This window comes from Cetorhinus maximus, chromosome 11 (assembly GCF_964194155.1).
Source record: "Cetorhinus maximus chromosome 11, sCetMax3.hap1.1, whole genome shotgun sequence".
NCBI classification, from domain to species: domain Eukaryota; kingdom Metazoa; phylum Chordata; class Chondrichthyes; order Lamniformes; family Cetorhinidae; genus Cetorhinus; species Cetorhinus maximus.
This window is the reverse complement of record NC_135889.1, coordinates 44,373,024-44,389,109: the sequence shown is the minus strand read 5'-3', so window position 1 is coordinate 44,389,109 and position 16,086 is coordinate 44,373,024. Positions and strand designations below refer to the sequence as shown.

The 16,086-nt window shown below is 44.7% G+C and overlaps 1 protein-coding gene across 2 annotated transcripts in view; it reads right to left on the bottom strand.

The window, feature by feature from the left end:
• Nucleotides 1–16,086, bottom strand: part of LOC144686545 (nuclear envelope integral membrane protein 1a-like) — a 60,339-nt gene that overhangs the window by 35,474 nt on the left and 8,779 nt on the right. The window contains exon 1 of one of the 2 annotated variants that reach the window (XM_078551873.1): nt 12,739–12,756. The exons of the other annotated variant lie outside the window; for it this stretch is intronic. Coding sequence (XP_078407999.1) covers nt 12,739–12,741 — 3 coding nt within the window. The 5' untranslated portion in view covers nt 12,742–12,756. Of the gene's footprint in view, nt 1–12,738; nt 12,757–16,086 lie in introns of those variants that run through there. 2 annotated transcript variants of the gene reach the window in all.

Below are 16,086 nucleotides of genomic sequence, written 5' to 3'. Positions count from 1 at the left end.
TGCCAACTTAAAAATGCCCCATTTAAGTCTACTCTCTGCTTTCTATCTGTTAACCAATCCTCTAACCATGCTAACTTTTTACCCCCAACTCCATGAGCTCTTATTCTTGCCTATTAACATTTGGCATGGCACCTTATCAAATGCCTTTTAGAAATCCAGGTATACTTCATCTACTGGTTCTCCTTTATTTATACAACCTGACACTGCAGATGACATAGTAGAGCATGAGACATCTCAAATGAGGAGGAATATGAGGAAGCTGACGAGGAGCCGCAGCATCCTGTTAAACATGACGGGTTGCTTGGAGGCTGCTGGGATATAAACTCTTTTTGAGTCAACCAAATAAACTAAATTAACAAGATCAGGGACAAAATAAAAGCAGCCCCTAAATTAGGGAAACTGCAAAAACAAAGACAAAGTTGAATGGAAACTTACAAACATTAAACCAAAACGTGATTAAGAGGGTCAATAAAACACCTAAGTCCCCGCGGTGCCCACTGAGCATGGAAGGCCTCGACAGTGCTGGCAGACACCGCGTGCTCCCTTCTCCAGGGACACCACTGGAGGTACTTATACTCAATCATTTTGGCTGGCCCTTACCACTGCAACCAATGAGTCAAATAAAAGATCCACACTAATACCACTCACCTCTGCTGTAAGCCCAGAACCTCTCAGGCACTAGCATCTTAGTTTCTGCAATGTGCAAATGATGAACACTCGCTATTGTCACCCCCATTCCAGCCCTTGGGTCGACACATGCCACTCTTATACTGCTGGAGCGCCACCAGCAATGAATGGAAACTTTCATAAATCGAATCAGACATTTATCATATTAATCATCATACACAAGCAGAGAATCATTAACCACGTAATCATTCATGAGGCCCTAGTGCAGCCAGTGCTATTTCTTAATTCTTTTATGCATTGTCCTATGTAGCATTCCCCCCTCGCTGTCAGCTACAGTGCCGGCAGCCTCCCGACCTTAATGTACTGTGGTCTAAGATGACCACAGGTGCAGGACTCTCCTCTTTCGTCACAGGTACTTGAGGCACTGGCAGAGGGGCTGAGGAGCCACTATCCACAACAGAGGTGCCCAGAGAGGGGACCCTAGACGCAGAAGGAAGCTGCTCCTCCTCCCTTGCTAGGCACACTTGTGCCTCCCTGCTGACCAAAGAAGGGTGAGGACCTGGCGGAGACCACAGGCACTTTGTCACACCTCTTGCATTACCACTGCTCTCTTCAGCTTCTGGACAATGCATGCAGCTCTGCTTGTACCTCTGGCATCCATTGACTGGTCTGCTGGATCTGGCTCTCCAGTAGTCACCAATCTCTCGATGGAAGAGGCCACGCATGCAGACAAGAGGCAGATCACAACACTCGTGACCTGGATAGACTCCTCCACAGTCTGGGCCAGTGCGCAGATACCCTCTGGAATCTCTGCCCAGATTTTCATGCATCTCATGTTGGACTTCTAGCATCTGTTGCCTCATGGACAACTCCAGAGACATGGCTTGAGCCTGGGGCTCAGCATGGGCCTGGCCTCCCACACTCCTCCAAGTGTCAATGGTTTCAGCTGTTACAGCCTCTGACATCTGGTCAGGCGCGTGCGCATTCCAATTTGTGACTTCAATTCTAATCATGAGCACATGCCCATAGAGATGAAAAAGCATCTATGCTCGTGGAGGATGCAGGAAAATGTCACGACACTGTACTCTCCAAGGTCCCCTCCTCCTCCTCTCAGGTGGATGAGTGTCCCCAGAGGTGAAACCACTCTGTTCCTGTTGTTGACCTGTGAGAGAACAGAATGATCAGTACTTCTTGCCCCTCCAGACACGAAGCACAGAGTTGGCGACACCTCACATCGATGTCTACACATTGGAGGATACAGCAACACCATCCCTCATGCTCGCCTGAGGCTTCCCTCACACCCAGTGATGAGGCTCCTTGCTCTCTTGCAACTGCACTCTGGTCTCACCATCTGCAATGGTGAGGTCGTCATGATGCCCTGCCAGCTGCAGAGCTTCCTCCTCATGAGAGTCAGGATGGCAATGATTGGGGCTCCACCACTGGTCTGGGGCTTCACTTTGGAGTTCTGGGCCCTCTGCTCCTGTGGGAATATGGAGCAATAATGTTAGTGGCCACACTACAGCAAACACAATGCTCAATTGCTTTGCACACTTGCTGCAGTGTCTGCCACCAATTCCACGCTTGTGGCACTGAGCCACTCTGAAGCCACCTTGTTGAGCCTGCAGTGCCAGGCTCATGCCACACGAGAGCTGCCATTCTTTTCTAGGCAAATGCTGCAGCCTCCACCCATTGCCACTGACATGGTGGCTTCTCTCTCCCCTGCATCTGTACCCTCATACATCCATTGCTGCTCCCCTAAAGGGACCTGGGGGGTGAGGTACTCACCCTTGGGGAGCAGAAAAGGTCGTTGGCATGCTTGCGGCACTGCAGCCAGGTGACCCCACAGCTGCTGATCTCCTCCACGGCCTCCACTCAGGCTTGGTTAGGCTGGGAAATCTCTCCCTTCTGTTCCTGGGGAAGAGAATCTTCTGTCTTGCTAAAGTAGCCTGGAGGAGAACATGCTAGGAGTTGTTGCTGAACTGTGGGGGCATCCAGAATCTTGCTTTTGACATGACAACAATACTTTCCACTGCCGTTTTCTTGTAAGGATGCTGGAGCAGTCGATGGTTCCCGGATGCTTGAGGGGTGGGGGCGGTGGTGGTCAATAGTTCTTGGAATCTTGCAGGCCGTAGTCCTCTTAGGATAACTGCAGGGAAGATGGTTCAGGCAAAGACTGTTCACATCAGGGCTTGGGTAGTGGCAACCCTTTAAACCTGGCGTCAGCACTTTCTTCCACATCGGGTAAGGACACAGCTGAAGCCTCTCAGCCTGCCTCTAGCCAGTGAGTGGCTGGCCACCCAGCCGGCTGAGCAGCTAACATTAGATCACAATTGTCTGCACTGGAATGCTGCTTTGGGCTGCAGTAGAGTGCTTAAGTTGGAGTTTGGTGACTGAAGGAGTTCAATGATGAGGGAACGAGTACCGGGAGTATGGTCAGGTAATAATTTGCCACTTTTATCGCTTATAGTTTTTAAGGTCTTATTTTGTAGTTCATCGTTTGTAAGGGCTATATTCTGTAACAACGAGGAGCAGGGAAGAAGGGGCCTAGAGTAATTGATGTTATTTGATATTAAGTATCTTCCAAAAGGTTTAATTTAATTTAAAGGGGTAAGTCATGGAAGGAGTGCTCAAAGCCATGGTGTGCTCCTCCTGCTCTATGTGGGGAGATGGGAACATTTGTAGTGCCCGGGAAGTGTCTCCAGCTACAGCTCCTGGAAGCCCGAGTTTCTGAGCTGGAGCGGCAGCTGGGGACACTGTGGAGCATCCGCGAGGCGGAGAGTATCGTGGATAGCACGTATAGAGAGGTAGTCACACCGCAGGCTAAGAGTGCACAGGCAGAAAGGGAATGGATGACCACCAGGCAGAGCAAGAGGACTAGGCAGGCAGTGCAGGAATCCCCTGTGGCTATTCCCCTGCAAAACAGATATACCGCTATGGATACTGTTGAGGGGAATGGCCTCTCAGGGGAAAGCAGCTACAGCCAAATTCGTTGCACCATTGTTGGCTCTGCTGCACAGGGAAGGAGTAAAAAGTGTGGGAGTGCAATAGTTATAGAGGGTTCAATTGTAAGGGGAATAGATAGGCATTTCTGTGGCCACAAACGAGACTGCAGGATGGTATGTTGCCTCCCTGGTGCTAGGGTCAAGGATGTCTCAAAGAGGTTACAGGACATTCTGAAGGGAGAGGGTGAACAGCCAGTGGTCGTGGTACACATTGGTACAAATGACATAGGTAAAAAAAGGAATGAGGTCCTAAAAGCAGAATATAGGGAGTTAGGAAATAAGTTGAAAAGTAGGACCTCAAAGGTAGTGATCTCAGGATTACTACCACTGCCACGCGCTAGTCAGAGTAGAAATAGCAGGATATATCGGAAGAATATGTGGCTGAAGAGATGATGTGAGGGGGAGGGTTTCAGATTCCTGGGACATTCGGACCGGTTCTGGGGGAGGTGGGACCAGTACAAACTGGACGGGTTACACCTGGGCAGGACCAGGACTGATGTCCTTGGGGGACTATTTGCTAGAGTGGTTGGGGAGGGCTTAAACTAAAATGGCAGGGGGATGGGAACCTATGCAAGGAGTCAGAGGAGGGGGAATCAAGGACAAGGACAAAAAACAGAAAGAGGAATAAGAAAAGTAATAGGCAGAGAAATCAAGGGCAAGAATCAAACAGGGCCTCAGTGAAAAATAGTAGGAATGGGACAAGTAATGTTAAAAAGACGAGCCTTAAGGCTTTGTGCCTTAACGCGAGGAGCATTCGCAATAAAGTGGATGAATTAACCATGCAAATAGATGTAAACAGTTATATTATAGTCGGGATTATGGAGACATGGCTGCAGGGTGACCAGGGTTGGGAACTGAACATCCAGGGGTTTTCAGTATTTAGGAAGGACAGGCAAAAAGGAAAAGGTGGTGGAGTTGCATTACTGGTTAAAGAGGAAATTTACGCAATAGTGAGGAAAGATATTAGCTCTGACGACATGGAATCTGTATGGGTAGAGCTTAGAAACACTAAGCGGCAAAAAACGTTAGTGGAGGTTGTATATAGACCCCAAACTGTAGCAGTGATGTTGGGAATGGCATTAAACAGGAAATTAGAGACGCATGCGATAAAGGAACATCTGTAATTATGGGCGACTTTAATCTGCATATAGATTGGGCAAATAAAATTAGTAACAATGCCGTAGAAGAGGAATTCCTGGAATGTATACAGGATGTTTTTCTGGAATAATACGTTGAGGAACCAACTAGAGAACAGGCCAAAACAGAATTACCTGGAAAAACTCAGCAGGTCTGGCAGCATCGGTGGAGAAGAAATCAGTTAACGTTTCGAGTCTTCATGACCCTTCGGCAGAACTGAGTATAGTTAGGAGAAAGGTGAAATATAAGCTGGTCTAAGGTGGGGGGGCGGGGGGAGAGAGAAGTTGAGGGTGGGGTGGTTTAGGGATAAGCAAGCAGTGATAGGAGCAGATAATCAAAAGATGTCACAGACAAAAGGATCAAAGAGGTGTTGAAGGTGGTGATATTGTCTAAGAAAAGTGCTAATTAAGAATGGAAGACAGGATACTCAAGGTACAGCTCTAGTGGGGGTGGGGTGGAAAGACTAACAAAGTTTTAGTTTTAGATTTTAAAATAATGGAAATAGGTGGGAAAAGAAGAATCTATATAAATTATTGAAAAAAAAGGGAGGGGGGAGAAACGGGGTGGGGATGGGGGGAAGGGGAGTTTAAGATCTAAAGTTGTTGAATTCAATATGCAGCCCGGAAGGCTGTAAAGTGCCTAGTCGGAAGATGAGGTGCTGTTCCTCCAGTTTGCGTTGGGCTTCACTGGAACATTGCAGCAAGCCAAGGACAGACATGTGGGCAAGAGAACAGGGTGGAGTGTTAAAATGGCAAGCGACAGGGAGGTTTGGGTCTTTCTTGCGGACAGACCGCAGGTGTTCTGCAAAACGGTCGCCCAGTTTGCGTTTGGTCTCTCCAATGTAGAGGAGACCGCTTTGGGAGCAACGAATGCAGTAGACTAAGTTAGGGGAAATGCAAGTGAAATGCTGCTTCACTTGAAAGGAGTGTTTGGGCCCTTGGACGGTGAGGAGAGCGGAAGTGAAGGGGCAGGTGTTGCATCTTCTGCGTGGGCATGGGGAGGTGCCATAGGTGGGGGTTGAGGAGTAGGGGGTGATGGAGGAGTGGACCAGGGTGTCCCGGAGGGAACGATCCCTACGGAATGCCGTCAGGAGGGGTGAAGGGAAGATGTGTTTGGTGGTGGCATCATGCTGGAGTTGGCGAAAATGGCGGAGGATGATCCTTTGAATGCGGAGGCTGGTGGGGTGATAAGTGAGGACAAGGGGGACCAGGCCATCCTAGATTGAGTATTGTGTAATGGGAAAGGAATAATTGGCAATCCAGTTGTGCGAGGCCCCTTGGGAATGAACAACCATGATATGATAGAATTCTTCATCAAGGTGGAGAGTGACGTAGTTGATTCTGAAACTAGAGTCCTGAATCTTAATAAAGGAAACTACAATGGTATGAGGTGTGAGTTGGCTATGATGGATTGGTAAACGTTACTTAAAGTGATGACGGTGGTTAGGCAATGGCAAACATTCAAAGAGCGCATGGGTGAACTGCAACAATTGTTTATTCCTGTCTGGTGAAAAATTAAAACAGGAAAGGTGGCCAAACCATGGCTTACAAGGGAAATTAGAGATAGTATTAGATCCAAGGACGAGACATACAAATTGGCCAGAAAAAACAACAGACCTGAGGACTGGGAGCAGTTTAGAATTCAGCAAAGGAGGACCAAGGGATTGATTAAGAAGGGGAAAATAGAGTACGAGAGTAAGCTTGCAGGGAACATAAAAACTGACTGTAAAAGTTTCTATAGGTACGTGAAGAGAAAAAGATTGGTGAAGAGAAATGTAGGTCCCTTACAGTCAGAAATAGGGGAATTTATAATGGGGAACAAAGAAATGGCTGACCAACTAAATACATACTTTGGTTCTGTCTTCACAAAGGAAGACACAAATAACATATCAGAAATGTTGGGGAACACAGGGTTTAGTGAGAGGGAGGCACTAAAATAAATCAGTATTAGTAGGGAAATGGTGTTGGGGAAATTGATGGGATTGAAGGCTGATAAATCCCCAGGACCTGATAATCTACATCCCAGAGTACTTAAGGAGGTGGCCCTAGAAATAGTCGATGCATTGGTGGTCATCTTCCGAGATTCTATAGACTCTGGAACAGTTCCTACAGATTGGAGGGTAGCTAATGTAACCCCATTATTTAAAAAGGGAGGTAGAGAGAAGACAGGGAACTATAGACCAGTCAGCCTGACATTGGTAGTGGGGAAAATTCTAGAGTTCATTATAAAAGATTTAATAGCTGAGCACTTGGAAAATAGTGGCAGAATCGGACAGAGTCAGCATGGATTTACGAAAGGGAAATCATGCTTAATAAATCTACTGGAATTTTTCAAGGATGTAGAGTTGATGAATGGGAGCCAGTGGATGTGGTTTATTTGGACTTTCAGGAGGCTTTTGACAAAGTCCCACATAAGAGATTAGCGTGTAAAATTAAAGCGCATGGGATTTGGGGTAGTGTATTGAGATGGATAGAAAACTGGTTGGCAGACAGGAAACAAAGGGTAGGAATAAATGGGTCTTTTTCTGAATGGCAGTCAGTGACTAGTGGGGTACTGCAGGGATCAGTGCTGAGACCGCAGCTATTCACAATATATATTACTGATTTAGATGAGGGAACTAAATGTAATATCTCCAAATTTGCAGATGACACAAAGCTGGGTGGGAGGGTGGGCTGTGAGGAGAATGCAAAGATGCTTCAGTGTGATTTGGACAAGCTGAGTGAGTGGGCAAATGCATGGCAAATGCAGTTTAATGTGGATAAATGTGAGGTTATCCATTTTGGTAGCAAAAACAGGAAGGCGGATTATTATCTGAATGGCTATAAATTGAGAGAGGGGAATGTGCAACAAGACCTGGGTGTCCTTGTACACCAGTCGCTGAAGGTAAGCATGCAGGTGCAGCAGGCAGTAAAGAAGGCAAATGGTATGTTGGCCTTCATAGCCAGAGGATTCGAGTACAGGAGCAGAGATGTCTTGCTGCAATTGTACAGGGCCTTGGTGAGATCACACCTAGAATATTGTGTGCAGTTTTGGTCTCGTTAACTGAGGAAGGATGTTCTTGCTACAGAGGGAGTGCAGCGAAGGTTTACCCGACTGATTCCTGGGATGGCGGGACTGACATATGAGGAGAGATAGATCAGTTAGGATTATATTTGCTGGAGTTCAGAAGAATGAGGGGGGTGATCTCATAGAAACCTATAAAATTCTAACAGGACTTGACAGGGTAGATGCAGGAAGGATGTTCCCGATGGTGGGGGAGTCCAGAACCAGGGGTCACAGTCTGGGGATACGGGGTCGACCAATTAGGACTGAGATGAGGAGAAATTTCTTCACCCAGAGAGTGGTGAGCCTGTGGAATTCGCTACCACAGAAAGTAGTTGAGGCCAAAACATTGTATGTTTTCAAGAAGAATTTAGATATAGCTCTTGGGGCAAAAGGGGTCAAAGGATATGGGGAGAAAGCGGGAGCAGGCTATTGAGTTGGATGATCAGCCATGATCATAACGAATGGCGGAGCAGGCTTGAAGGGCTGAATCGCTACTCCTGCTCCTATTTTCTATGTTGTATGTTCTATTAACAAGAGTCGGAGAAGGAGGGTCCATATCACCCATTTCCAGGTCCACCCCATTCCTACCGGTTCCTGAGCCTAAGGGCTGGTTTTGTGATGTTTATCCAAATCATTTCAGTGTTTGAATACCTCTATTGAGAATTCAGAACCAGAAATGCACACACTATTGACAGAATGGTCTTGCAACAGCAGTGTACCTCAAACAAAATCTCTTCAACTTATACTCTTATTACTTTGGCTGCATCAAAAAATAGATCAAATGGAGGCAGTCAGCCCATTTAACCTCACCCTTCCACAATGCTCACCCTACAGTTTTCATCAGATCACCTAATTTATTTCGTAAGTTTAATATTCTGGACTCAGCATTCTATTTGCTTTGTAAATTGCTATTCTACTCCAACGTGATATGACATATTAAATACAGAGTACACTAACACCCCAGATCGCTTACAAATTTACCCTTACAATACAGTGCTATTCACAGCACACTACCCATTATTGGAAAAAGGAAATAAAGAATGAAGTGGGCAAGCCGAAACAATAAAAATCAATGTCTGCTGGTTGTGTTTGATTACTGTCATGACCATGTAAAAGCCATTTCCTTAAAGTGATCCGTGAGCTAGGAATGTATGTGTGTGCGCGCATGCGTGTAGCCTGCTTTTAATTTGTGAATGGTTCAATTTAAAAATAACCCAGCAGTCAAACTTTATTCTTAAACAAGATAAAGGTTGATTTAACTACTGCTGAAGGCTACTTTATCACTGTTGCTTAAATTATAACTAAAATACAGATAAGGATTAGAACCCAGATAAAGATTAAAGATACTTATAAAGCTGAGATTTCGAATCAGTCTCTGTGGGGTATCACTGCAGGTCCATTGCTTGCAGTTGAAGAATGAAGGATTGAGTTCATCACCCGCGGTGGTTTCTGTAGTCCATTAATCAGTCTTTGCTTTTTCAGGCGGACTCAGCAAGTCCAGCTGCTTTGGGAAGCAAGTGAAGAGCATTTTATTTTAAACTGGTCCTGCCAGCATGGCACTTGAAGGCTGTCTTCCAGCAGAACAGATGATTGCTGGACAACTCACTCTGTGACTCCTGGTGGCAGAGAGAAACTCAGCTCTAATATGCTGTTCACAGTGAGTTCAACTGAGAGCTGTGGAGCTAGAACTGACTTCCTGAGATGTTCTGAGTTCTCTGCACACTGCCATACAAAATGGCTCCTTACAGCGTCCTTTATACAGCTCAAGAACACAAAAATGGCTGATATGTTAATTTAGATGAGTTATTGTTCCATAAAGCAAATAAGTCAATTAAATTGCAGTTTTTTTGAAGAAGTCCTTCCTGCTGATATCAAAGGAATCCTGAGTTTTCACACCTTTGGAAGATTCAATTGTGTTGTCCAAGGGGCCTCCTTGAGTTATTAGGCCCCAGCTATGCCTGTCTCTTTATGGGGTATGTGGAACATTCCTTGTTCCAGTCCTACTCCGGCCCCCTCCCACAACTCTTTCTCCGGTACATCGATGATTACTTCGGTGCGGCTTCATGCTCTCGTCTGGGCCTGGAAAAATTTATTAATTTTGCTTCCAATCTCCACCCCTCCATCATTTTCACATGGTCCATCTCTGACACTTCCCTTCCCTTCCTTGACCTCTCTGTCTCAATTTCTGATGATAGACTGTCCACCAATATCCATTACAAGCCTACCGACTCCCACAGCTACCTCGACTACAGCTCCTCACACCCCGCTTCCTGTAAGGACTCCATCCCATTCTCTCAGTTCCTTCGCCTCCGTCGCATCTGTTCTGATGACACTACCTTCAAAAACAGTTCCTCTGACATGTCCTCCTTCTTCCTTAACCGAGGTTTTCCACCCACGGTCGTTGACAGGCCCGTGTCCGGCCCATCTCCCGCGCATCCGCCCTCACGCCTTCTCCTCCCTCCCAGAAACATGATAGGGTCCCCCTTGTCCTCACTTATCACCCCACCAGCCTCCGTATTCAAAGGATCATCCTCCGCCATTTTCGCCAACTCCAGCATGATGCCACCACCAAACACATCTTCCCTTCACCCCACCCCGGCGGCATTCCGTAGGAATCGTTCCCTCCGGGACACCCTGGTCCACTCCTCCATCACCCCCTACTCCTCAACCCCCAACTATGGCACCTCCCCATGCCCACACAGAAGATGCAACACCTGCCCCTTCACTTCCTCTCTCCTCACCGTCCAAGGGCCCAAACACTCCTTTCAAGTGAAGCAGCATTTCACTTGCATTTCCTCTAACTTAGTCTACTGCATTCGTTGCTCCCAATGCGGTCTCCTCTACATTGGAGAGACCAAACGCAAACTGGGCGACCGTTTTGCAGAACACCTGCGGTCTGTCCGCAAGAAAGACCCAAACCTCCCTGTCGCTTGCCATTTTAACACTCCACCCTCCTCTCTTGCCCACATGTCTGTCCTTGGCTTGCTGCATTGTTCCAGTGAAGCCCAACGCAAACTGGAGGAACAGCACCTCATCTTCCGACTAGGCACTTTACAGCCTTCCGGGCTGAATATTGAATTCAACAACTTTAGATCTTAAACTCCCTCCCCCCATCCCCACCCCGTTTCTTCCCCCTCCCTTTTGTTTTTTCCAATAATTTATATAGATTTTTCTTTTCCCACCTATTTCCATTATTTTTAAATCTACAACTAATACTTTGTCAGTCTTTCCACCCCACCCCCACTAGAGCTGTACCTTGAGTGTCCTGCCATCCATTCTTAATTAGCACATTTTCTTAGATATCACCACCTTCAACACCTCTTTGGTCCATTTGTCTGTGACATCTTTTGATTATCTGCTCCTATCACTGCTTGCTTGTCCCTACAACCACCCCACCCCCTCAACTTCTCCCCACCCCCCCCTTAAACCAGCTTACATTTCACCCCTCTCCTAACTATACTCAGTTCTGTTGAAGGGTCGTGAGGACTCGAAACATCAACTCTTTTCTTCTCCGCCGATGCTGCCAGACCTGCTGAGTTTTTCCAGGTAATTTTGTTTTTGTTTTGGATTTCCAGCATCCGCAGTAGTTTTTTGTTTTTATCTCCTTGAGTTATTGATGACTCTCTTGGTGACTGACTCCAATACAGTTCAACCATGTTTAAGCAATCATCTGTGGAGTCAGTTGTCTGCTGCGATTTCCATTGAATGGACTTTTAAAACTTAAAAGGTTTTTTAAAGCAGGAATGTACTTTCAACAATTTTCCTTAAAAATCCAAATTATCATAACTGCATGGAATGACATTACATCTGCCACTAAAGGGTGGTAGTGGAGGTAATGCTTTCACGCTGATTTCTTTGCTTGTCAGTAAACAATATATCTCAAAAGCTAACTAATGGATTTCAACAAAACTTGGTACACTGATAGGGTATGGCCCAAGGAAGAACTGATTAGTTTTTGGCAAAGATGTGCATCCGCATCCTAGAACTTTTTAAATGATCCGTTAACATTAGAAAATAGGGTGAATTGACACTATTTTTAAGAATGTTGGTGTTGTTTCAGACTGTTGTGGATTTTCTCAGCTGCTGAGGTGTAATTTGCCACAGCTGTCAAAAAGTCAGCAGAGTTTTCTGAGCAGGTCATTGGATGTGGATTGGCCATAGTCCACAGACATCCAGATCACTGCCATTACACAAAATTTGTAATATATCTGGAATAGTGAAGAACATGTAATTGTAAATTCTATTGGCACGATTTATTGGGCAAAAGATCAGCTAGAAATGCGTACATGTCGTAATGCGGTTTAACATTGAGTTAACACAATGTGACAGAGGTATGTGTTCTACTGAGTGCCGTCTTCACTTGTTAAACATGTAATTACCAGAATTAGGCTCACAAATACAGTGCTGCTTAATCACTTTGCTGTATTCATAGGAATGCACTTACAACTCTAAATAAGGAATGTTCATAGTATGTGCTAAGTACTACAGCATGATATTTTAACAAAGGAATAAAAGTTTGAACTGCAGCAAACTGACAACAAATAACAAATCTTGTTGCAATATGTTGCTCTTTTATCTAATAAGAGAATTAAATTGTTTTAGGGTTTTCCCACCACTGCTGCACCTGCAGTCTGCTACTAACTGAACATATTTCTTTCTTACTTTATGCATAAGTGGCACAGCTCATTATATAATGTGGCATGATTAAAACTTCGAAAAAATGTGCTGATAATGGACTTGGTACTATTTCACCAATGTTTGTGGTTAATGCATGCAAAACAATTGGACAACTAGTAAAAGGCGAAAGAGAAAGGTTGCTATGGTTTGACAAGCATTAGTTTAAAAACGTATAATGACTTGGCACAGTTATAGCAACTATCAGGCTAAGTAATTTTTCCAGGAAGAGATTATTGTATACTAAACATACCATTTACAGAATCACAGAATGGTGACAGAGGGAGGCTATTCAGCCCATCGTGTCAGTGCTAGCTCTCTGAAGAACAATTCACCTAGGGCCATTCCCCTGATTTCTCCCCACAGCCCTGCGCATTCTTCCTTTTCAGATAATAATCCAATTCCTTCTTGAATGCCTTGATTGAACTTGCCTCCACCACCATTTCCAGCCGTGCATTCCAGATCATAGCCACCCACTGCATGAAAATCTTTTATGGAAACCTGTTCTCAAAGCATTCCTGTAGAGGTCAACAAATACGCCAATTCATGGAAGACCCTGGCACATGACCGATCAAAATTGAAGAGAAGATTCAATTGGGAAGGTAGTGAACACATCGACAGGCTTTGTCAGGGGTGAAGTCAAGGCATTGGAGGGGCGCAGAAACTCCAAACAACCCACCTGCCAGACCCTTCAAGCACCACCCGCATGTGGCAGAGTCTGAAGATCTCGCACTGGACTTATCAGCCATTACAGAACCCATCAAACAAGAGTGGAAGTAGGTTATCCTTGATCCTGAGGGACTTCCCAAGAAGAATCTTTTCCACACACAAATGCATGTATCATAGAAATCGAGTACCATATTATCAGTCAACCTATGGATTGTTGCTAATTTTTCAAATAAAATCCTGCCATAAATTTCACATTGCAAAAGAGAAGGAACACTTTATTCATACTTATTCAACTGAATAAACCTTTTCAAATGCACTTTTCAAATATTACAACTGATCTTTTTGACTGTGTATGCTATAGCTATTCGCACGATAGTTCTAAACCCCTTATAAATTGTTAACGGTAAAAAAGTGCTGACTCAAAGTCCATCGGTTGTTGAGACATCCTAAAGGGTTTTGAAGCATTCATGTTTTGTTACATGGCTAACTGTTAGTCAATCAGGTCAGGAGTGGCCAGGAATGCTATTCTGACTGTTGTATCTGCCAATAGTAGGTTTACAGTATAAGTTAAATATCTGTACCAATGAAAATAGCAAAATGCTGTTAAATTTTATCAGAGTTGGAGAGCATGAGCCATTCAGGGTCATTCAGTACAGATTGTAAAGGGCAAGCCCTATATGACTAATTTATAAATTCCACAAAATTATCAAAGATCTTTTAGAGAGTAAACTGTGAAAGACTCTTCTTACTGATTGCTGAACTGGTAACAAGAGGGCAACAACTAAGGATTCTCACTGGAAGATAAAGGAAATTGGAGTTTTTACACAGGTTACTTAAATTTGGAATATTTTACCAGTAATTACTGAGAAACAGTCAGGGAGGGAGAAAACACCAAATTACAGACCAGCTAGCCTAACCTCAGTAGCAGGGAAAATGCTACAGTCTATTATAAAGGATGTGATAACAAGACACTTAGAAAATATCAAAGGGATTAGACAAAGTCAAGATAGATTTATGAGGGGGAAATCATGTTTGACAAACCTACTGGAGTTCTTTGAGGACGTAGCTATCAAAGTAGATATGGGAGAACCAGTGGATGTGGTGCATTTGGACTTTCAGAAAGCTTTTGACAAAGCCCCACATAAGAGGTTAGTGTGTAAAATTAAAGTACATGGGATTGGGGGTTACAAATTGGCATGGATTGAGAGTTGGCTAGCAGGCAGAAAATAGAATAGGAATAAATGGGTCTTTTTTGGAGTAGCAGGCAGTGACTAATGGGGTACCACAGGGATCAGTGCTTGGGCCCCAGCTATTCACAATATATATCAATGATTTGGATGAGGGAACAAAATGTAACATTTCCAAGTTTGCTGATGATACAAAACTTGGTGGGAATGTGAGCGGTGAGAAGGATGTTAAGAGGCTTCAAAGCGCTTTAGATAAGTTGAGTGAGTGGGCAAATACATGGCAGATGCAGTGTAATGTGGATAAGTGTGAAGTTATCCACTTTGGTAGGAAAAACAGAATGGCAGAGTATTATTTAAATGGTGATAGATTGGGAAATGTTGATGCACAAAGGAAATTAGGTGTCCTTTACACCAATCACTGAAAGCAAGCATGCAGATGCAACAAGCAGTTACAAAGGCAAAAGGCATGTTGGCCTTCATTGCAAGAGGACTTGAGAACAGGAGCAAGGATGTCTTACTGCGGCTGTACAGGGCCTTGGTGAGACCACACCTGAAGTAGTGTGTGCAGTTTTGGTCTCCTTACCTAAGAAAGGATATACTTGCTATAGAGCAAGTGCAGTGAAGGTTCACCAGACTGATTCCTGGGATGGCAGGATTGTCATAGGAGGAGAGATTGGGCCAACTAGGCCTGGATTCACTGGAGTTTAGAAAAATGACAGGGGATATCATTGAAACATATAGAATTCTGACAGAGATGGACAGACTGAATGCAGGGCGGATATTTCCTCTGGCTGGGGGGGTCTAGAACAAGGGGTCATAATCTCAGGATACGGGGTAGACCATTTAGGACTAAAATGAGAAGAAACTTCTTCACTGTTGAACATGTGGAATTCTCTACCACAGAAGGCTGTGGAGGCCAAGTAACTGAATATATTTAAGAAGGAAATAGATTTCTGGACTCGAAAGGTGTCAAGGGGTATGAAGAGAGAGCGGAAGTATGGCGTTGAGATAGAGGATCAGCCATGGTCATATTGAATGGCAAAGCAGGCTCAAATTATCTACTCCTGCTTTATTTTCTATGTAAATAGATGGGTATTTGCAAAGAATATAAAAGGCTGACATATCGGCCGCAAACATAAGTTCTCAGCAAGAATTCTGAGCTGCTATATCATCATTCATTTTGGGAGTGCGGTGGCATTGTGGTTCTGTTAGTGGACTAGTAACTCAAAGGCCTAGACTCATGACCCAGAAATATATGAGTTCAAATCTCGCCATGGCAGTTGGAGAATTTAAATAGAAATAATTGAATAAAAATAATCTGAAATAAAAAGTTGGTGTCAGCACCTGGATTGTTGTAAAAACACATCAGGATCCCGGCAATAGTACTGAAGATTTGTGCTCCAGAACCAGGCGTGCCCCTAGCCAAGCTGTTTCAGTACAGCTACAACACTGGAATCTACTGGACAATGTGGAAAATTGCCCAGATATGTCCTGTCCACAAAAAACAGGACAAATTCAATCATCAGCACGTGAGAGATGTCGTTGACAGTGCTAACAAGTGGCATTTACTCAATAGTAAAACGCTCAATTATGCTCATTTTGTGCAGTGGCTGAGGTCATACCTAGCACAAAGAAAGATGGTTGCGGTTGGAGGCCAATCATCTCAGTTCCAGGACATCACTGCGGGAATTCCTCAGGGTAGTGTCCTAGGCACACCCATCTTCAGCTGCTTCATCGATGACCTT